Below are 24,609 nucleotides of genomic sequence, written 5' to 3'. Positions count from 1 at the left end.
GGGAAGTCAGAAATCAGAAAGATGTGCTCATTTTACAGTGAGATAGCTTGTTTTAATTTGTATTCAGAAACATACGTCTGCCTTCAGAGTGAGGTGAATTAACCCTCTTACCGAGAATGACTTTGCGTATGGCATAACCTAGCGTGCCCGGCTACAGTACATGCAGCAAATGTCCTTATCATTAGCCAGGGGTAGTGGGAGTAACTGATCGCTGTCACAGTTTTCTTCATGCAGATGACAGTTTTGGGATCAGATGAACGATCCTGCTATTTATTTGTGTACTCCTTCACTTGTGCCAATACCTGAGAGTGGTGGCATCGACAATATTGAGGTTAGAGCACTGGGGTCATAATCAGGAGGTCGCGGGTTCGACTTTTGGAACATGTGGAATGATCATAGCTGTTTTATCTATGTGTTCTTGAACAAAGCACTATGCCCAACTTGATTCTCTCCACCAATGAGTCAATTGGAACCTGGACCCGGTTGTTGAAAGCCTGGTTAATCTAGCAACCGCTAAATTTGGGGGACCGCTGAACTTAGTGGAACCCAAGCGTTCCGCTAATACTTGGTAGCACCCATTGACAAAACCCTTGAGGTACCGCTAACTTAGCGGTGGCATAGCGGCCGCTAAGCCTAACGGAGCAACATTGGCAGCCTGTTAAAGGGAACTGGAACCGCCGAGCGATTTATTCAACTTTTCGACTTTCACCGCCCGAGAAAGTCAAACTTCCAACTTCCTATTCGAGTTCAGATTTGTAGCTCCGCCCCCAGTGCCCGAGCATGCGCAGTTCAATTTGTTATTATTGAGAATCATGTGAGAATCACGTGAGTCATGCGATCTTTCATTCATGAGTTTTCGTAGTAAATTCCATAGTAGTGACGTCACTCAATGATTGACAGCTAGGCGCCATGTTTCATTCATGCCTCGTTCTGATCACCCGATACGCGGGAAATGAAAACGAGGAATACGAACTGGCTTGGCGGTTTCAGTTCCCTTTAAGACAACGGTGGTTTAGCGGCCGCCAAACCAGATAGCGGAGATTTACAGCCGGGCCCTGGACGGTAGAGATGACCAAATAGTAATATGACACATGAGAGCTGAATACCATCCTCAGCTTCAATGCATTTCAATCGTCATTTATCGAGTTGATTCCCTGCGTTGAACCATCTTGACTGTAAAACTACCAGGTTAGTTTAGCTTAAATTCGGAATACAGGCCTATTGCCGGGGTAATCATATATCTAAATAATAGTTGAGCACTCGATCACTATTTGCTTAAAGTTGCGCTATATCAAATTTGGAATATTACCTCTGTATTTTCAAATAGCCATAAGAAACCTTCGCTCTCATTGAACTTTTGGGCGCCAATACCGTTACAACTAACCTAGTTTCCTCTTTAAAGGAGTACATACTACGCCTGATATCCTAAGTACGCATTATAAGTATGCTTTACGCCGTGAAATCGTCTTTAAGACTGTACTAACAACCTTAATCGGTGATTAAATGAAACCTAAAGCAAAATGCATATAGAAATGGGGAGTTTTGAACGGCCCAGTTAAAACCTAGGCGGGAATAAGCGGGATACATGGTAGCAGTTTCGAGTTCCCCTCAGATGAATATGTAGCCAATGAGCTGCATAAACAGTAATCACCAATTTAGTTATTTTTACCACATTCACCTAGTCTGAATAAAGAATTGTGCCATGCTTGGATCTCTTTAACTCACAATTTGGAATAATCTGTTAATACCAAATCTTCCGAAGTCACCAGGGTTTATGCCTGTTTCGCCTATTCCTGTTTCGCCTATTCCTGTTTCGCCTACAAAATTCCTGTTTCGCCTATTCCTGTTTCGCCTATTCCTGTTTCGCCTATTCCTGTTTCGCCTACTTTCCAGTACCCCTACAATAAATCGACTCTCCCACGGGGAACCTTAGGGATGCATGTCCATTTTATGGGGAAAATGTGAGGGGACAATTGGATGATGTTAACGATGTGATGACAATTTGACTAATCAAATGCCATCAACTTTGTTATGCCATGACCGTTTTGAAAGAGTCACCTTGAAAGCGGGGACAGTCCGGGACTTATTTGACCATAGGACCATAGGACCATACTGACACACAGTAAAAACTAATCGATTAAGTAGAGTAAAGCAGTCGTTTATTTTATGAAAACTGAATTCATGAGTTTTTGATAAAAATACATAATATTGTACATTCTCATAATTATTTGATCAAAATCAGCTGTTAAACCCATGTCATAATATACATGTAGGTACAGCACATATAAAGTCAAACAAGGTGGAAAATACATATCATGATATTATGTCAGACAAGGTAACTGATGGCATCAACGTAACTCATTATGTCCCTCTCTCCATTGACGTATTGTTTCAATGCGTACATATGTGGCTCTCCTCGGGTTTGGTCGGTCAGTAAGGGACGGTTCATATTCCTACGTCTGTGGGGAGGTTAGCAATACATTTGAATAGGCGAAACAGGAATAGGCGAAACAGGAATAGGCGAAACAGGAATAGGCGGAACAGGAATAGGCGAAACAGGAATACACCGTCACCAGCTCGATATTTCTCTTCATACTCCAGTACTGCAATATAACTTCTTACGACGCCAGGACATCGTTTAACATGGTCAATTTGCCAGAGTAGAGTGATGACCCCAGGCTACACCGTGAACCGAAAGCTACACAGCTTCATCTAATGCTGATTGGACCGCAGCATTATTATCTGATTTGGCGGGAATTTAAGAAAAATCGCAATTCAATCTCGAGCTGGTCAGCAATGAAAATAAAATGTTGATTGTGGCAACAACTTCGGGAAGTTTATTTACAAAGATAAGAGGTAATATCTGTTTTCTTTTATTCCTTTAAAGTTCCTTAAAAATTTGAAATTTAAAAGTGACTTTCAAAATATACAATCGCGTTTATCGTAGAACTGAAGATAAATTGTCGTTGTGTAGACAGACATGTGCAAAGTTTCAGCAAAAATGCGTGAACGATGACTGCACTACATGTACTGCATTGTGTATATAACTTTATTTTAATTTCCCTGACCCACCACTACTAGTAAACATGAACGCCGTATCCCTTTAAGTGCCCATTCAAGCGATCTTTTCACAGCGGTTGTGATATTCTTATGATTATGACCAATATGGACTCGACAAGGAAGCTACTGAGCAGATTATGCAACAGCAAATGGTTAAGAAAAGTGCCAAGAAGCTGCAACAAAAATAATCTGAAAACTCACTCTATTAAACTGTCGACGATGTCTTTCGTACACGGCAATGAAGGCGATACTGATTGCTGTGACAAGCAATAGAAATAGTGCCGTTGCCACTATTGGCCAAAAAGCTTTAGCCGTAATGGACTGAGGTGGACTGGGAGTTACCGGCCGAAATACTGGAAAGAAAAATATGTCATTAACAATTTAAGACATCAATATCATTGAAGCTGATTTGCATGAATAAAAACTCCAGCGGCTCTGTGAAAAAACACAATCACCCGTCCATCATATTTGGACGACCGTCAGCCATGTTTCAAACACCCACAGTTAATTATGATATGCCAACAGCAGTCCTCAGTGGCGCTACTGTGGCACTATATTATGTGCACCTTGAGCTTCAAAAAGAGTGTCACATCATACATGCACCAAAATGAGACTTGCTCCCTCGCGCGATAATTCCCTGAATCAAAAAACTTCCTCGTCCGAAAGGCTGCAATATACTCATGGTTTTTGTACTACTAAAGGACGATGCTTAGTACCTTCTCATTGTGTATCTTACTTGTATTCCTTTTGCATATGTTCTAAAAGGACAATTAATTTAAGGCCACTTTATTCGGGCAAATGGTAAAGCCTGCACCACACGGTGAAAATTTGCGTGATGCAAGTGACACGCGTGCATGTTGCGACAGGCAAATTCTCACTGTGTGGGGTCGTTTTTTGCTGCGTATCTTCCCTCGCGAGTCGAGACGCAGCCGATCTAGCATGTTTGATATTTTCTCGACACGCGAGGAAGTTAATCACCGTGTGGGGGCTACCTGCAGCAATGTTGCGCGAGTTCGACGAATCACAACAAGCATATCGGTCACATGATTTATAGGTCAGTCACATGATACCAAAATGGCAGCTCTGTGGAACTGGCGATACTTCATGGGGTCCTCCTCCCGCAATTCAGCAATTAGATTTGCATAGGCCCCCTTATCCTCTCTTCTCTGAATCCATGGCCTTGTCCAAAGACTACGGTCCACGCGGCGCCGCCTCCGCCGCCGCCTCCGACGGAGTAACAGCAGGAGAATAAGGGCAATTTGGTCTTCTTGGTCCATAATACTTCTCATAGGAGAGACAAGACCACAATTGATTTTTTAAGCCTTTTAGCAGTTAAATTGTCAATGTTTGACCGCGACGCATCAAAGAACGCGTCAAGTAGTGAAACTGAAATTCGGATATGATATACGGATTAGTCTTGCGAGTAACTGGTGCGATGGAAATTGGTGATTGACCACGGAAATTTTTTTATAATCGACAAATTAGACAGACTTTGATATTTCCACTGTTTTCAGCCAACTGGCAGAAAAAACTCAAAACACGCCCCCTATTACCCAATTAGCAAAATTCGAAATTAATTTTTTCATCAAATAATTTCTTTATATCTGTAGACTTGCCACAGCAAATATTTTTTCAATACCTCTCCAAATATGTACTTGAGAGTAAAAAACATGCACTCGTCTAATTGATAGGCCTCGACCCTCCAACCTATGAATATTCATTAGTGGTCTTGTCTCAATGAAGGTACATTTCAGGGGTTAACATTTTGAGATTTTTTTCAAACTAATGTACATGACATCCCACAACTCTCCAACAAAGGAAAGTCATATCTGGACATTTTTGGAGAAATGAGAGACATTTCAAAGAGTGGTACAACTGTGCCAAAGCGACGAAAGAGGACAAAATCGACAAAAAGTCATGATTTTGCAGCCAACAGCACCAAATTCAAAGACCTGCCCTGGCCAGAATATGCAAGCTATGGAGCTGAAAATTTAGGATGTGATTTAGGAATATATTTGCTGCTTAGGGCACAACTTTCAGAATCAAGGCCTAAGTAGTTTCAAAGAAATTACAAAATGAATGGCAACACAACAAGACTTGTAAAAATGAAACCGAACTTAGACCGGGGTTAGGTTGACTCTTATTTGGGTCAAATTAAGTTTTTTTCTCATTATTTTAGCTTGTTTTGACCTTAAATCATCAGCAATACAATATTCTAAATGAATTAGAGTGATTTGAGCACATTCAAATTTTTCACTATATTGACCCAAAATGTAGTGTAAATAGAGACAAGACCACAATTGATTTTTTAAGCCTTTTAGCAGTTAAATTGTCAATGTTTGACCGCGACGCATCAAAGAACGCGTCAAGTAGTGAAACTGAAATTCGGATATGATATACGGATTAGTCTTGCGAGTAACTGGTGCGATGGAAATTGGTGATTGACCACGGAAATTTTTTTATAATCGACAAATTAGACAGACTTTGATATTTCCACTGTTTTCAGCCAACTGGCAGAAAAAACTCAAAACACGCCCCCTATTACCCAATTAGCAAAATTCGAAATTAATTTTTTCATCAAATAATTTCTTTATATCTGTAGACTTGCCACAGCAAATATTTTTTCAATACCTCTCCAAATATGTACTTGAGAGTAAAAAACATGCACTCGTCTAATTGATAGGCCTCGACCCTCCAACCTATGAATATTCATTAGTGGTCTTGTCTCAATGAAGGTACATTTCAGGGGTTAACATTTTGAGATTTTTTTCAAACTAATGTACATGACATCCCACAACTCTCCAACAAAGGAAAGTCATATCTGGACATTTTTGGAGAAATGAGAGACATTTCAAAGAGTGGTACAACTGTGCCAAAGCGACGAAAGAGGACAAAATCGACAAAAAGTCATGATTTTGCAGCCAACAGCACCAAATTCAAAGACCTGCCCTGGCCAGAATATGCAAGCTATGGAGCTGAAAATTTAGGATGTGATTTAGGAATATCTTTGCTGCTTAGGGCACAACTTTCAGAATCAAGGCCTAAGTAGTTTCAAAGAAATTACAAAATGAATGGCAACACAACAAGACTTGTAAAAATGAAACCGAACTTAGACCGGGGTTAGGTTGACTCTTATTTGGGTCAAATTAAGTTTTTTTCTCATTATTTTAGCTTGTTTTGACCTTAAATCATCAGCAATACAATATTCTAAATGAATTAGAGTGATTTGAGCACATTCAAATTTTTCACTATATTGACCCAAAATGTAGTGTAAATAGAGACAAGACCACAATTGATTTTTTAAGCCTTTTAGCAGTTAAATTGTCAATGTTTGACCGCGACGCATCAAAGAACGCGTCAAGTAGTGAAACTGAAATTCGGATATGATATACGGATTAGTCTTGCGAGTAACTGGTGCGATGGAAATTGGTGATTGACCACGGAAATTTTTTTATAATCGACAAATTAGACAGACTTTGATATTTCCACTGTTTTCAGCCAACTGGCAGAAAAAACTCAAAACACGCCCCCTATTACCCAATTAGCAAAATTCGAAATTAATTTTTTCATCAAATAATTTCTTTATATCTGTAGACTTGCCACAGCAAATATTTTTTCAATACCTCTCCAAATATGTACTTGAGAGTAAAAAACATGCACTCGTCTAATTGATAGGCCTCGACCCTCCAACCTATGAATATTCATTAGTGGTCTTGTCTCAATGAAGGTACATTTCAGGGGTTAACATTTTGAGATTTTTTTCAAACTAATGTACATGACATCCCACAACTCTCCAACAAAGGAAAGTCATATCTGGACATTTTTGGAGAAATGAGAGACATTTCAAAGAGTGGTACAACTGTGCCAAAGCGACGAAAGAGGACAAAATCGACAAAAAGTCATGATTTTGCAGCCAACAGCACCAAATTCAAAGACCTGCCCTGGCCAGAATATGCAAGCTATGGAGCTGAAAATTTAGGATGTGATTTAGGAATATCTTTGCTGCTTAGGGCACAACTTTCAGAATCAAGGCCTAAGTAGTTTCAAAGAAATTACAAAATGAATGGCAACACAACAAGACTTGTAAAAATGAAACCGAACTTAGACCGGGGTTAGGTTGACTCTTATTTGGGTCAAATTAAGTTTTTTTCTCATTATTTTAGCTTGTTTTGACCTTAAATCATCAGCAATACAATATTCTAAATGAATTAGAGTGATTTGAGCACATTCAAATTTTTCACTATATTGACCCAAAATGTAGTGTAAATAGAGACAAGACCACAATTGATTTTTTAAGCCTTTTAGCAGTTAAATTGTCAATGTTTGACCGCGACGCATCAAAGAACGCGTCAAGTAGTGAAACTGAAATTCGGATATGATATACGGATTAGTCTTGCGAGTAACTGGTGCGATGGAAATTGGTGATTGACCACGGAAATTTTTTTATAATCGACAAATTAGACAGACTTTGATATTTCCACTGTTTTCAGCCAACTGGCAGAAAAAACTCAAAACACGCCCCCTATTACCCAATTAGCAAAATTCGAAATTAATTTTTTCATCAAATAATTTCTTTATATCTGTAGACTTGCCACAGCAAATATTTTTTCAATACCTCTCCAAATATGTACTTGAGAGTAAAAAACATGCACTCGTCTAATTGATAGGCCTCGACCCTCCAACCTATGAATATTCATTAGTGGTCTTGTCTCAATGAAGGTACATTTCAGGGGTTAACATTTTGAGATTTTTTTCAAACTAATGTACATGACATCCCACAACTCTCCAACAAAGGAAAGTCATATCTGGACATTTTTGGAGAAATGAGAGACATTTCAAAGAGTGGTACAACTGTGCCAAAGCGACGAAAGAGGACAAAATCGACAAAAAGTCATGATTTTGCAGCCAACAGCACCAAATTCAAAGACCTGCCCTGGCCAGAATATGCAAGCTATGGAGCTGAAAATTTAGGATGTGATTTAGGAATATCTTTGCTGCTTAGGGCACAACTTTCAGAATCAAGGCCTAAGTAGTTTCAAAGAAATTACAAAATGAATGGCAACACAACAAGACTTGTAAAAATGAAACCGAACTTAGACCGGGGTTAGGTTGACTCTTATTTGGGTCAAATTAAGTTTTTTTCTCATTATTTTAGCTTGTTTTGACCTTAAATCATCAGCAATACAATATTCTAAATGAATTAGAGTGATTTGAGCACATTCAAATTTTTCACTATATTGACCCAAAATGTAGTGTAAATAGAGACAAGACCACAATTGATTTTTTAAGCCTTTTAGCAGTTAAATTGTCAATGTTTGACCGCGACGCATCAAAGAACGCGTCAAGTAGTGAAACTGAAATTCGGATATGATATACGGATTAGTCTTGCGAGTAACTGGTGCGATGGAAATTGGTGATTGACCACGGAAATTTTTTTATAATCGACAAATTAGACAGACTTTGATATTTCCACTGTTTTCAGCCAACTGGCAGAAAAAACTCAAAACACGCCCCCTATTACCCAATTAGCAAAATTCGAAATTAATTTTTTCATCAAATAATTTCTTTATATCTGTAGACTTGCCACAGCAAATATTTTTTCAATACCTCTCCAAATATGTACTTGAGAGTAAAAAACATGCACTCGTCTAATTGATAGGCCTCGACCCTCCAACCTATGAATATTCATTAGTGGTCTTGTCTCAGGATTTGACAGTTCCCGGGCGCTGCCATTTTGGTATCATGTGACTGACCTATAAATCATGTGACCGATCTGCTTGTTGTGATTCGTCGAACTCGCGCAACATTGCTGCAGGTAGCCCCCACACGGTGATTAACTTCCTCGCGTGTCGAGAAAATATCAAACATGCTAGATCGGCTGCGTCTCGACACGCGAGGAAGATACGCAGCAAAAAACGACCCCACACAGTGAGAATTTGCCTGTCGCAACGTGCACGCGTGTCACTTGCATCACGCAAATTTCACCGTGTGGTGCGGGCTTTAGAATACTGTCCTCTTTTCTATCGGATACGCGGCCTATAAGCCATGGGTCCTCGTTGTCAGGTAATTTAGAATTGCACGCCTTTGTATGTTTATTTTCTCACTGATTGAAATCGACATCTAAATGGGGCGGGTTCGATTCGGGTGCAAACATGAATGACTCCGACATGATGAAAACGCACACGCAGGATCGAATGGTGTACCTTTTGATGTAATGTGTACCATTTCAGCTTGTTTTAATTGCCAGACGAGTTTACAATATTGGCAAAGTCTTTTCATAAGATACATATTCAAGAAATAAGTAGGACACCATGTGATGATTAACATGGTGGAATTTCAAAAAAGGGAACTTTTGCATCTCAGATCAGGATTGTAACTGTTTAACACCTGGGTGATCAATACGATTTTAAGTTGCTGTGCACTGCGTGCGGCAATTAATGAGTTTAAGATATTGATCTTACCAAGTAACTACCGATATTTTTCTTAATACAGAAATAGCAAGATAGAAATTACCAATTTCTTGTTAGAAAAATTATTGTCAATTATGTTCTTGCTAAGTTATAGCAAATTAATATCTTACCGATAATAACTTAAGTGAAATTGATTTCTTATGATTTATTGCTACGAAACAAATTCCGACAATATTTTTCTTATAAGATTCTTGCAATTTCAATCTCATCAATATTTATCTTAGTAATAAATTAGTAATATATAACGAATTTAATAAGTAATTTGATTACAATATAATCAATAAGGTTTAGGTCCCTGGCTAAACGGTTTCTCGATTGTTTAATGACTTGTTGGAGAATCTTCCGACCTTGTCCGAGTTTTCTTTTAAACCACGGATTTCGAGAAACCTAATTAAAATCCCAATGTTGAATGGGGAAATGAGGTTATGAGGCCTGAACCAAACACCAAGAGTGAGCTAGCTTCTCTCTGTTCACCATTTGCATGTCACGCCTGGGTGTATCGGTGTTAGCTCGCTTTATGACCAGAATCGTTCAATAACAGAATTACTCTGCCATGATCAAGACCTAATATAGAGAGTTTAATCGCATTGCACGGGATGCCGAGGGAAAAGATAGAGCGGGCGACGGAATTCAAAAACAACAAAATGACGACAGCATAAACATTTTTGCTTAGTACTGCCGGCAGAGTCTTTCAAATATTAGAAAGACTCTGGTACTGCCAAACCGGTGGTGTAAACCTCATCAACAAATTTTGTATATCAAACCTTTATGATTGCAAACCGCATAGACTTTGTTGAAGCTTCTATTTCTTGGAATAATATATGCATATTGCACGTCAACCCATAGAATAGTCAAAATTATTTGTCCGGTAAATACATTATTTCACGAGGCTTTATCCGTTTTAATAAGTACGGCGCATTATAATTTAAGTCGAGATGGTACCTGGGCGGCAAGCCACATAACGCGTCATCGATGACGTCATCAGTAGAATAATACCATATAATAATAAATTCATCGCATGGCACGTGACGGCGAATGACGCGACGTGATTGGCCCACATAATGAGGTATGATAAAGCGACATATGCCTTCTACGTATTTATGATTCTTGCCCCTGGTGAGGAGAAATTGAGTTGATTTACGTTTAACCTTCAAATAGCTATTTGATCCGGCAAGCGAAACTAAAAAAGGTCTAAAATTTTAATACTTTTTCTTGGCTAATAAAGCTTTCATGATATTTTCAGGATACCTCACCTATTAAACAATGATTTCTTTCTTAGAAGTGGTCTGAACATTGAACATGTTGAACATGGCATTTTAAAAAATAGTGGTAGTATAGGAAACCAGTATAGGAAAACTTGGAATCTGTTTCTGAAATTAAGTTATCATCATTTTTAGACATTCACCATGATTATTATTTCAACTGGCCTGACAAAACCGAAATAAACATTGTGGGAGGTCTCAAAAAATAGACAACGCTATATGATAACGCAAACAATTGTAAGATGCTTACCATCATTATTGACAGCCATTGCCTCTGAAACGTTTGGCTCTCCAACAACGTTTTCTGCCGTACACTTAATGTTATATTCTTTCCTCTCCTTATCCATGTCTGTGCTCATTACTAACACTGTGCTCATAGTCTGTTTCTGGCCCTCCCTGGCCCCTGAGCAGCCCAACTCTCTGACCGTTGTTTTGCCATTAAAGTGTTGCTGGAAAATACGTATGGCAATGGTAAAGCTACAGTGTCTATTTCATCTTAATCGCTTACACTACAGTGGAACCTCCCTTTTGCGGACACCACTCCATCAAGGACACCATCTCTATTCAAAATACTTCACTAGTAGCAAAATGTCGTTTCCTTAATGGTACAGTACTTTTTTCCAGATAATCAGTGTAACTCTCTCAATTAGAGACAGCATTTCCTAGTGCCAAGGGTCCTTATAAAGAAGTATTTTGTTATGATTTTATTATTGAACAAGAGTCATTTAAAAACTGCACAGTAGCTTTATTGCTCGAGGAACCACTGTCACCGACTTCATCTGAAAAGGGCAATATAGGCAACAGCTAGGCAGGCAAGATAAAGTTACACGAGGTCACTATTTAACATCTCATATTACGTCGTAATGATTCACGCTTGCACGAGGAATATATCTAGTGCTGAATTCGAAATGACAGCCCAGGGTCTTTACAGTGTATAGTAGTCCCCTGAAGATGGCCAATTTAGCCCCTCTCCTGCCTATAGTCCCCCTAGCAGTCTCCTCAAACCAAATATCAATAAATCGTTTCAATTGGTGTAGACCTGCTAAAGTCAAGACATCGTCCTCTGATATTGCTCTACTTACGTCATTTACAAGCCATGAAATCTTGGGTGCTGGAAATGCACAGTTTGTTGTGCAGGTAAAGTACTCATGCAAGCGCTGGGGCTCTGCAGCAGAGCTTTTGACATCTTTTTCTAGTGTCACATCTGTAACCGGAACTGAAAATTGACAAGAGAAAATCAGCCTACAACGTTGAAGTGGAAGCACATGGTTCGCATCAACACTGAGGGCGAAATCATATTTCGGAATGTTTTTGTCTATAATTTTAACGAGAATTTTTCAAAAAGACTTTGAAATAAAAAATGTTACATGGCGAAAAACCATATAATGCATAATATACTGCAATTTCTTTTAAATATATTGAAAGACAAAGAAATGCCAGCCCACCGAACTTAGAGGGCCGCTGTCCACACTTTCGTCCACACTTTCGTCCACACTTTCGTGTCAATTTCTGCCATAACCAATGTACCATTAGAAAAAAAAACTGAAAAAAATTGCGCAGCCTGAGCATGGTGCATTAGTTCACGAGATTTCGTCTGAAGTATGTATTCGTATTTACATGAGTCGCACTGTACAATGTACTGTAGCTGACTTGGCTACCTGGGCTATAGCTTCTTCAACCATGGCACATTTTTGTACACCTTAATATAAATCATGACTTTAGCACTTTCACTAGTTTTAGTGTCATGGGCGCCAAAAGAACAATTCTTGCATTATAGTCATTTGCAATCAACTTTATTTCTAATTCGTGAGTTCTTAGATTAGAATGCCCTTATGCCTTATGTTGGTGTAGCTCCTGATTATAACTTACCCCGAACTTTTAAATCCACAATGCCCATATGGTTGATATACATACACCGATATTCCCCATTATCGGCCCATTGTACATCCATTATTGTCATATTATAATACCTAAAAGAGTATCTGGCGTCTGAACATGACATGATATATTTATCGTTTGCAAAAGAAGAACACTCCTTTGTTCTTGTCTTGAAATTTGGCGGCGAATGCCAGTTTACCGGCACTACTTTATGAGGGTCATATTTCAGTTTACACCACAGACTGATGTTCTGTCCTTGCTTCACTTCGACTGGTCCTGGCTGTACTGTGATATCATTCTGGTAATTAGCACCGGTCAATGCTGAAAAGAAAACGAAGATTTACTCTCTGGATCTAAGGCGTCAAGTGGTGAATGTCGTTGACTGGTCCTGGCTGTGCTGGAATAAAACACCGGTCAATAATGTAAAAGAAGTAATGAAGATTTACTAACTAGATCCGAACCAATCAATTAGACGCGAGTATGCTTTTAACTGTCAAGTCAACATTTGGAGAGGTATTGAAAAAGCAATTGGCTTTGGCAAGTCTACAGATACAAAGAAACATTTTTCGAAAACATGGTTAAGAGTTTTGCTAATATAGCAATTGGGGGCGTTTTTTTAGTATTTTTCTGCCTGTTGGTTGAAACGGGTCGAAATCAACGTCTCTCAAACTTGTGCGATTGTCTCAAATATTCTGTCGAAAACTACCAGTTTAAAATTCACCAGTTGCTCGCCTGACTGTAAGGAAAATCACCAATTATTTTTTGTTTGCAAATCTCTTGACACATAAGGAAACTGTGTCAGTAGTCGGAAGTTGACAATGTTTTAACACCCCGCCCGAAAAGCTAACGTTATTGATAATTCCGATGCATTTCTATTAGGCCTGTTATGACCAATTTAGCACGTTACATATACGATCAATCCTGTCTGTGGCTTCATTGGCCAGAGCTGCAATAGCGTGCATATCATAATCAGATGCGCAGGCCGGTGCAGAAGTAGAAAATGTCCCCCTCTAAAAAGTGACCGACCATATTGTATTCTGACGGATTATGTATATGGTTCTATAGAGGCCACGACCGTAAACACCTTCGGCCATAATAAAATCCTTTTTTCCCAGGACATGCTATCCTAGGACACTTTTGCACAGTGTTTTTCTGGTGATAGCAGAATCTTCTCCAAGGATACAACCCCAATATTCAATCAGTAACAATAGCAACTCATTCCTCAAACCAGCGCTTTCAATTTTTAGACATTCACATTGATTAGTATTTCCATTAAAGAATTGAAATAAAGATTGAGGGAGATCACAGAAATAAACAATGTTAGGCCTATATGATAACTTATGACAATTGTGAGATGCTTACCAACATTATTGACAGTTATTGCCTTTGAAACATTTGGCTCTCCAAAAACGTTTTCTGCCGTACAAGAGATGTAATATTCTGTTCTCTCCATATCCATACCTGCGCTCATTACACTCACTCTGCTCTCAGTCCGTTTTAGGCTCTCCTTGGCCCCTGAGCAGCCTAACTCTTTGACCGTTGCGTTGGCATTAAACGGTTGCTGGAAAAAACGTATGGCAATGGTATAGTTAAAGTGTCTGTTTAATCTTCGTCACTTATACACTTAAGTTGAACCTCCCTATAGTGGACACCACTCTATCAAGGATACCCTCTCTATTTGGAATACTGCACTGGTACCAAAAGGTCGTTTCCGTTTATATAGACAGTACTCAGTTTTTTTTCCGTGATAATCAGGGTAACTCTCTTAATTAGAGACAGTATGTCTCGGTGCCAAAGGTGTCCCTATAACGATTAATGATATCATGATTTTATTATTGAATAAAAGGCTCATTAAAAAAATGCACAGCAGTTTGCTCGAGGAACCACTGTCACTGACTTCATCTTAAAATGACAATATAGGCAGCAGCTAGCTAGGCAGGCAAGATAAAGTTACACAAAGTCGCTTATAGGGGTATTTCACATCTTACAGTACTTCATATTGATTCACGCTTGTAAAATGAATAATATTAAGTGCTGAATCTGACCCAGGGTCCTTACAGTGTACAGTAGTCTCCTGATGGTGGCAAATTAAGCCCTTCTGCTCCGGCCTATAGTCCCCCTACCTGCCTTTAGCTGTCTAATCAAGACCAAAGATCAATAAATCGTTTCAATCGGTGTAGACCTGCTAAAATCAAGACATCGTCCTCTGATATTGCTCTACTTACGTCATTTACACGCCATGAAATCTTGGGTGCTGGAAATGCACAGTTTGTTGTGCAGGTAAAGTACTCATACAAGCGATGGGGCTCTGCAGCAGAGCTTTTGACGTCTTTTTCTAGTGTCACATCTGTTACCGGAACTGAAAACAGACAAGAGAAAATCAGCCCACAAAGTTGAAGTGGAAGCACATGGTTCTCATCAACACCTAGGGCTAAATAGTGGTTCGGAATATTTTTATCTGTAATTTTAGCGAGAATTTTAAAAAAGAGTTTGAAATAAAAAGTTACATGATGAAAATCCAATGCACACTTATTTCTGTCATAATAAAAGTACGATTAGAAAAAAAATGAACAGTTTGTGTCTGGTGGATAGTTCACGAGATTTTGTCTGAAGTATGTAATATTCGTATTCATATGAGCCGCGGTGTACACTGTACTGTAGCTGACTTGGCTACCACTACTTCAGCAACCGGGGCTATATAGCTACTTCAATCATGGTACATTGTTTGAACACCTTGATATAGATCACGACTTGAGCACTTTCACTAGTTTTATTGTCATGGGCGCCAAAAGAACCACTCTTGCATCCTAGTCATTTGCAATCAACTTTATTTCTAATTCATGAGTTCTTAGATTAGAGTGCTCTGATGACTTATATTGGTGTAGCTCCTGATTATAACTTACCCAAAACTTGTAAATCCACAATGTCCATATGTTTGGTGTACAGACACCGATATACCCCATTATCGGCCCATTGGACATCCATTATTGTCATATTATAATATCCAAAAGGGTCATCAGTGTCTAAACATGACATGATATATTTATCCTTTACGAAAGAAGTACAATCATTGGCTCTTGTTTTGAAATTTGGCGGCGTATGCCAGACTACCGGCACTACTTTATTAGGGTCGTATTTCAGTTTGCACCACAGCCTGATGTTCTGTCCTTGCTTAACTTCGACTGGTCCTGGCTGTACTGTGATATCATTCTGGTAATTAGCACCGGTCAATGCTGAAAAGAATTGAAGAAGATTTACTATATAGACCTACAAGGCGACATGCGGTGACTGTTATTGGAGGAATTTGAATAAGCCATTTTTTTAAGTACAAGTATGTTTCGCTTGAAATAGGCTGCTAACAAAAACTAATATTGGTATAAAATAGAATAAAGTATTTCAAGGTCGCCTAGTCGTTACTTGTCGATATTTTATACCCCTTGTGAAATTTATACCCGGATTGTAGATGCGGTGACTGTTATTGGAGGAATTTGAATAAGCCATTTTTCTAAGCACAAGTATGTTTCGCTTGAAATAGGCTGCTAACAAAAACTAATATTGGTCTTAAATAGAATAAAGTATTTCAAGGTCGCCTAGTCGTTACTTGTCGATATTTTTTACCCCTGGTGAAATCTATACCCGGATTGTAGGGGTAGAAAAAGTGCCCAATGAGAGCGCCGCAATCAAACGTTGCAGCATCGTTATCTATATATAACGTGCCTAAGCACACCTATACCCATCCTGACTCTCATGCGTTTGCGTCACCACTATCGAGCAGACAAGACCACAATTGATTTTTTAAGCCTTTTAGCAGTTAAATTGTCAATGTTTGACCGCGACGCATCAAATACTGCGTGGGGTTGTGAATCTGAAATTTTTATATGATATTTCGGACAGTCGGGCAAGTAAATGGTGAAAAATAAACTGGTAGTTGACCACGGAAATTTTTTGATAATCGACAAATTAGACAGACATTGATATTTCCACTCTTTTCAGCCAACTGGCAGAAAAATCTCAAAACACGCCCCCTATTACCAAATTAGCAAAATTCCAAATTAATTTTTTATCAAAGATTTTTTTATATCTGTAGACTTGCCACAACAAATATTTTTTCAATACCTCTCCAAATATGTACTTGAGAGTTAAAAACATGCACTCGTCTAATTGATAGGCCTTGACCCTCCACCCTATGAATATTCATTAGTGGTCTTGTCTCAATGAAGGTAGATTTCAGGGGTTAACATTTTGAGAATTTTTTCAAACTAATGTAGATGACATCCCACAACTCTCCAACAAAGGAAAGGGATATCTGGACATTTTTGGAGAAGTGAGAGACATTTCCAAGAGTGTTACAACTGTGCCAAAAGCGACGAAAGAGGACAAAATCGACAAAAAGTCATGATTTTGCAGCCAACAGCACCAAATTCAAAGACCAGCCCTGGCCAGAATAAGCAAGCTATTGAGCTGAAAGTTAGGATGTGATTTCGGAATATCTTTGTTGCTTAGGGCACAACTTTCAGAATCAAGGCCTAAGTAGTTTCAAAGAAATTAAAAAATGAATGGCAACACGACAAGACTTGTAAGAATGAAACCGAACTTAGACCGGGGCTAAGTTGGCTCATATTGGGGTCAAATTAAGTTTTTTTCTCATTATTTTAGCTTGTTTTGACCTTAAATCATCAGCAATACAATATTCTAAATGAATTAGAGTGATTTGAGCACATTCAAATTTTTCACTAAATTGACCCAAAATGTAGTGTAAATGGAGACAAGACCACAATTGATTTTTTAAGCCTTTTAGCAGTTAAATTGTCAATGCTTGACCGCGACGCATAAAATACTGCGTGGGGTTGAGAATCTGAAATTTTTATATGATATTTCGGACAGACGGGCAAGTAAATGGTGAAAAATAAACTGGTAGTTGACCACGGAATTTTTTTGATAATCGACAAATTAGACAGACATTGATATTTCCACTCTTTTCAGCCAACTGGCAGAAGAATCTCAAAACACGCCCCCTATTACCAAATTAGCAAAATTATAAATTATTTTTTTCATCAAATAATTTCTTTATATCTGTAGACTTGCCACAACAAATATTTCTCAATACCTCTCCAAATATGTACTTGAGAGTTAAAAACATGCACTCGTCTAATTGATAGGCCTTGACCCTCCACCCTATGAATATTCATTAGTGGTCTTGTCTCCGAGCTCCACAAACTATGACGGATTCCATCGATTTTCCTGTTTTCTCGGCACGCTCTCAGCGCGTGCCCAATCACAGCGCTGATATGAAAACTTAAAGAGGGCGAAGGTCTCGCGATCGCACGCTGTCCAACCTCGTCGCCTGTTTTGGCAACAGTACAACTATTGCAATTGTTACTGTATTTTTAGAATCCGTTTAATGGGCATAGCCAAGACAAAAACTAGCTTTAAATCCACAATCTGTAAAGTACATTTTATCGACCTCTTTCCCCTGCGTCATGGCAAAACATGAATTATCACAATTTTAAGTCGTATTGTCATGGATATTTCAAATCGTATTGTCGCTTCGAATCGGATAGGCCTACTACTGCAGTTGCTGAGGTCGCTGTTCTGATTGGTCCAAAATCGAGGCTACTTGCCTGGGCAAAAAAAGCTTCTGAGGCGGAAAATGCCAAGGCTTTGGTGAGTGATTTAGCGGTGACAAACATTGCCGGTCAATATGGCCTATACCATACTGTTGACCGAATAGATAGCACATTGCAGCGATCGGCGACGCAATATACCAATTATCTTTCCTACCGCTGTTTGTGTTACAAATTTCACAATTACCACTCTAAAGCAGTATGTGTTGCAGCGTAAAATTGGTATAAGATATTCAAACACAAAAGGGTTAGAAAGTTGTAATTTTATTACACTTTAAATCTGTTTTATGGAATTATACAACACATGTACGCTGGGTGTGTCAAGTAGTAGGAACAAGCGCTCTTCGCAGTGGGTTGTATTGCTTTTTGACAGGGTTTGTTAGTTGGAGCAAAGAGAAGCCTGATCTCAGATGGGTCATTTGGATTACTGAATGATATCTATATCCATCAACCACCATGCATTTGAAATCAAGGAGAACACTCATTTTAATTTTTTTCAGAAACAAACAATATGTGGTTCGGCATTGGTCAATTGGGCTCGAATTTGAAGTACATGAGTTGCAAGTATAAGCGACCTCGCCATCGCATTCAGTGCAAACCACATGCCTTATACGCGCGCAGATCATATCCTGAAATCTCAGTCTAATGCAAATGTAACTTGTAAATGCTCGCTTCTATCTGACGCGACTTGCAGTTTGGTACGCTGATCACTAATATGAAAAGTCAAGGACTTAGTGAGCCCCCTTAGGTCGGGAGAGCACCCCCGAACCCCCCTACGATAGCGTAGCGTTTTTACCCAGTACAATGGAGGGGAAACTCCCCCAAAACTCCCCATGTTGGGACCATCCATAGTTCCTTCCGACACATTTTTGTTTTGGTAATACATTGTGATTGTCCTTAGTCCTATTCATGCGCGGCCAAGCCCTAACCGTAGTTCCTAAAATCATTGATTTCTCGGTCCTCACAGTATGTCAGTGTTGATTTAGCAGTTGTTTTGGCAAAAACATGTTTTGTTGGAGTTTCTGAAACCTAGACGCGCTACTCAATAGGCGGCTAGCAAGAAACTACGAATTTACTGTTGTTTCCGACGTATGTGTACACTGAACTTGGGATGTGCGTCGGCCCCGTTTTGAAAAGCCGTCCAGTGCCAGTTGGTGCGTTTTTCGCTGATTTGGGCAATATTCAACATATCTCAAAAGTTCAATGGTTGACCCTCGATTGTTGTGTAGCGTAAGCAACTTTACTGTCTTTCATGGGGGAATGGTCACTGTAAGAATTATTCAGGAAGAAATGTATTACATTTGGGGGTGTTCGTGATTGTCCGGCCCAATTGGCAATATTGACATTTGGGATGGTGAACAGAGCTAGGCCTAGGAGCAAATGCGACGCTTATGATTTATTTAAAGAAATAAAATGCCCGATTAAATAACCCGCAGAATCAAGGGAATCGGGCGTTTCCAGTGATATACGACACAAATGGGTTGTCCTCATGCATTCACTTTGGAAACGCATTTTAAAATAGCTGTTAATGGGGCACGTCATCATCACGTACATTTGGGGAAAACTCCCTAACGAGACCAGAGCAGGCGGCTGAAAGTAGTTTAATTATTGGCCGCTAGGGTGCAGAATGCCGCTCACCCGAATTTTTCACGCAACTATAGCTAAATTGAGCTAGTTTTAGTTTGTGATTCATTTGATACTTCAGATTTGGGAAGTAGACAAATATAATAACTTAGTCGTCAGTTTGGTTTTAAGCTGGAAAAACGTATTTCTTTTTCTTAAAGTGCCTTTTTGGGACGGCTGTGCGCGATTAGATTGATTTGTTTATGTCACGTGACCTCGACCATGTCGACACAAAATTGAAATAAACCATCCTTTTCTCTCATTATGTAGGACGGATATTTCCCTAATAAAAATATTAATATAATTGGCCAATTTCTTAGGCATATGTAGCGAATTCCCATGAAGATTTAAATTAATTTCAACCAATGGGATAGCAACCACCACCGGAAGAGCGCGGAGAAATCGTAAAGTAAACGGAGTTAATTGAGCGTCATTTTGAAAAACCAAAAAAAATTGATTTGGGCCTATGCAAGTTACTCTCGTCATTTCTCATCATTACTCCCGCACACGCGTGTATCTTAAGAGCCCCGCCTAAGAAGGGGGGCTTATTACTCGATACGAAACAATTATCGGAATAATCCTCTTTGCGCTGAATTATCCGTGTATATAAAGTTAACCCTCCAAGGTTAAGAGAGGCACTCATTTTTCAGGACTTTATGAAATTATGTAAAAACTGTAGAGCTGAAAACGCTTAAAGCCACGGGGGTCATGTGTTAAATCCCTCGTATAGCCAGAATTACTGTTTTTATTTGTACTATTATATCATACATGTAGATGCTCGACAGAATATAGAACCTTCGGATTAAGTTGCCATTTGACTTTGTCTGTTTGATAACAATTTGGACATGTCAAGATCAGTTTTGATAATTTGGCAATCGCCTGCTTAGACCAGCGACGAAGTCAAGCAAAAACTCATCTTCTTCGCCCATTCGCACACTGTTGATCATGCACTCGGAACTAAATGTAGCTGTTTGTAGCGAAAGCACACAAAACAGACCACTTTGATTCGCAGTGACTGAGACAGTATATCGATGCAGTTTTTCGCCAACCAGACAGTTTTCTCCAACTGGTCTGAGTTCAGAAACTGGTTACCTGCATTTTTATCACTAGCTAATTAAATTTTTTGTCTTCGTCACATTCCTGGCTATGGTGTTGCACAGCAAAACTTTCCGAGATCATACATTATTAACACATAGCATGTATAAAGTGTAACATATCTGGTATTAGTCTGACCTCAGTAGCTCGGATCAAGATGACGAAGGCTACTGCGATACCAAGTCGATTGCAAATGTATTCATCTTTACTGTATGCTCTCCTGACTAAAAATGCCAAGTCTGATGAAGATTTAATCAAAATGCGGTTATTGTTTTTTAACAGTTTTTCCTCTTGTTGGCGGTGTGGTAGTAGGAGGAGTCATTGTACTTGTAGCAGGCGTCATTGCGGTATTTGTTTTATGGTAAGATACTGTACAGTCTGAAACATAGTCACAAACACTAGTTTCTCGATGATCACATAAGATATACAATCAAAACACCGCAGGATATCAATACACGAAGCGACATCATTCAAGTCAAGCGCCACATCTACGACGAGGGAACATCTCTAATAGAGGAAGGCAAGGGCAAGTACCACTTCCTGAGCCCAAGATATGCGACGGGAACCCGCAAGTCGCGTAAAAGTTACAAAATATTAAGGAAAACTAAACGCTGCAATTCTGTTTATTCAAAGTGAATGCACTCGCGGTGTAGCATGTTACTCGTACTTCCACGTTTATTGGTTGCGTTAATTAACGCTGTTTTTACTTCCGCAGGAAACGTGGACTGGCGCGATGGGGGACAACGCAGAGCCTTCGACCTATAAATGGCACCGCAGATAAAAGTACAAGAATCAGGGGGAATCAGCTATATACAAATGACACTGCAGATTACGACGATACGAGGATTGAATTTAAAACAGCCGGAAATAGATCTGTACATGCCAACGTGAACACTGGGACTGAATACGAAAATGATGCATTTCACCCTAAACGCCCGCCCGACCAGAATGCTCCACTGCCAATGGCTATAGGGCATCACAAGCCAGTGCGCGCAGTCCTTGGGAACGAGCCCACGAGTTCAGATGATGAAGTAGACGTAGACGCCTACGACTACGTGGATAGTCCTTCGAGAAGGCTGCAAAATGATTCGGGCGAAAACCCACCTCCCGAACCTCAGGATCATCAAATGGAGTACGCAACCCCATATGAGCAGTTCGGGAAGGATGTCTTAAGCAAGAAGAAAATCGGTCAGGAGAGACAGGAGCCAGAAGACAATGACAGCAACTTAGGGACAACCCGGCCAGAGCACAACCGAAAGCAGTTCAAGCCAATCCGATGAGGACAATAAGCGGCCCCAAAGTCACTCAAATGACGATATGGCTTACAGCCAAGTGTCGAAATATGCCAATTTAGGTCGAGTAGAGCCAGTTCAGCATGGAGAATATCTGGACCTCAGACATGTACAGCCATGTCTGGAATAATAGTGTATCGGTATCTCACTAGTCAGCGTTGATTTAGGCTAGGGTAATACGTATGTGGTCACGCAGCGATGAAAAAAGGTCTGGTCGAGGTTAAACTGACAACAGTCCATTTGAAAAAGAACAATTTCCTTGCACTGTTTAGGGGGGAGGTTGCAACACTTTTAAGAATTAAGCATGGTCTGTATGACTAATATTTTTCAAGTGCATGTCAATAACTTCACGTCAGCGGGTTGGAACCCGAACACCTCAAAAGTGATGCCTTGGAAAAAATTAATGAAAAAAGTGCCAGAACCACCCAACCGCGAGGATGGAGTTAGGACGCATGTCTCTCTTACTAAAATTCCCCCAGTGACAGACAGTGCCACCCGTAGTGGTGGCCGTAATTTAGCTGACACACTTTTGAGACCGATCTGAACCCTCTTAAAGTTGCACATATGTCGTGGTGGTTGTCCATACTTGTGGAAGTTGGAACGACACCGAAGAACAGGTAGGTGGCGCCCGCGTATAGCATGATGCAGTGTATATATTGCTATTAACGTCATCTATGAGGCAAGTGGTGACCGTCATTTACTTCACGCAGATTTTCGCAGATGCGGGACTTCGTCCCGGCCGCAAAATTAATTTGAATAAGTTTTTCATTTTAGGCTATTTAAACTCCTTTCCGATGGATTTAAACCCTTACCTCAAAATAGCACATTACCTCAGCTTAAATGAGGGGATTTGTTATATATTGCGTACATGAAGGCAATGTAGTTTTCTGGTGCAATACCGAAATAACTAGTCGAGTTTCATGACGTAGCGGACTGTCACCAGCCCTGCCCTGGCTGAGGAATGAATATGAATTATATTTTTAGTTCGCAATAAATGCATACATTGATTGGTTGGGTAATACACAAAACCACTCGAGTGGGATTTCTGAGGCATTAGACTACACCCGAGTGATGGTCATTTTGGCTTGGACACTAGTATTGGTCCCAAATTGGTTGCCTCTATTCAATTTGACCTCGCAAATCAGGACATCTCTCTGTAATTGACAGCACTTGTCCTGCAAAACATGTTTCGAAAGTTAACCAGTCTGTATACACAAGTAGTTGTCTTTTTTCGATTTGTTAACATTTTCTCTAACTTTATATCTGATTTATCCGACATTTCTCCGACTTGGTCAAAAAGGTCAGATTTCCAGAAAACCTGTGAAAAATAATAGCGCTTCCCAAAAATAGGCCACATTTAAAAAATTCACATCAACCCATGAATGGTGCTTTATGTCCATACTTTTTTTTGGCTTAGATACACGACCAACAAAGTATACCATACCTCATTCAATTAGGTCTATCTTATTTTAACTCTGTGATATTTAGAAACTAGACACCTGACGGCCTGGTAGCTTCGCTGGTTTTATGGGTATGGTCGCCAATGGGTCGTTTAAAGTATTACATGTACATACACAGGGAGGGGGGAGGGGTATGGAAAGCACACTTAGGCGTGACATTCGTTCTATGGCCCGACACGAAGGCAAACCATTTTTTATATCATACAGATATATTTTTAGTAGGCCGTTTTTGGTATAGTTTCGATCGGTGAAGTCAAGATTTTATAATTTTCAGGGAAAACTGCTTTGTGGGCATGGGGAGGAAAAACAATTGTTCTTCTTGAACTCAATCAAGAATTGAAAATAGTTACTTTTTCAAAAGTATACCAGGTATAATCAGAGAAATTCCCTCTGGAAACTCGCAGAATAACAAATTAATTTGCGCCCTAAATCATTTTGCATCAATCTTTGGCCTCAGGTTTTCCACTCGATGCTCTCATTTACATCCGCAACGTGGGCAGCGTTGGGGCCGTTGATCCACACTCGTACTGTTCAACGATGTCAATATTAGGCTTATAGTCATGAAATTGAAACTCAGGCCAAGCTTCACCGGCAGACTCAATTACCGGCATGTCAAAGTAATGAATGAAGAAACGGCCATGAACAAAACACAGAAATCAAGGTTCTAATGAGCAGGAAAACGCATACAAAATGTACATAAGGTTTTGTGGTCATTCTCTCAAATCCAGTTAATTACTTCCAACCGGTATTTACTATAATATGATAACCTGATACCTTTTTTTCAAGTGTACATCGAAATGTCATTGTTTTATCTTACACATAAGGCCATTACCAGCTATTGCGGG

At 39.6% G+C, this 24,609-nt stretch overlaps 2 protein-coding genes across 4 annotated transcripts in view; both read right to left on the bottom strand.

The window, feature by feature from the left end:
• Positions 1–24,609, bottom strand: part of LOC135502518 (uncharacterized) — a 476,607-nt gene that overhangs the window by 22,262 nt on the left and 429,736 nt on the right. The window lies entirely within an intron of this gene.
• The window catches only part of LOC135502520 (neural cell adhesion molecule 1-A-like), a 79,219-nt gene that overhangs the window by 22,262 nt on the left and 32,348 nt on the right, over positions 1–24,609 (bottom strand). For 2 of the 3 annotated variants that reach the window (XM_064795437.1, XM_064795439.1), the window contains exons 2-8: positions 15,574–15,903; positions 14,896–15,029; positions 14,033–14,231; positions 12,662–12,991; positions 11,875–12,008; positions 11,043–11,241; positions 3,262–3,413 (exon numbers count right to left, since the gene is read on the bottom strand). In XM_064795437.1, the coding sequence (XP_064651507.1) occupies positions 3,262–3,413; positions 11,043–11,241; positions 11,875–12,008; positions 12,662–12,991; positions 14,033–14,231; positions 14,896–15,029; positions 15,574–15,903 (1,478 nt within the window). The remainder of the gene's footprint in view (positions 1–3,261; positions 3,414–11,042; positions 11,242–11,874; positions 12,009–12,661; positions 12,992–14,032; positions 14,232–14,895; positions 15,030–15,573; positions 15,904–24,609) is intronic. The other variant, XM_064795438.1, reaches the window with a different exon arrangement.

Source organism: Lineus longissimus, chromosome 18 (genome assembly GCF_910592395.1).
Source record: "Lineus longissimus chromosome 18, tnLinLong1.2, whole genome shotgun sequence".
In the NCBI taxonomy this organism is placed as follows: domain Eukaryota; kingdom Metazoa; phylum Nemertea; class Pilidiophora; order Heteronemertea; family Lineidae; genus Lineus; species Lineus longissimus.
Note: the sequence above shows the minus strand (reverse complement) of the source record. Positions and strands in the feature narration are given on the sequence as shown.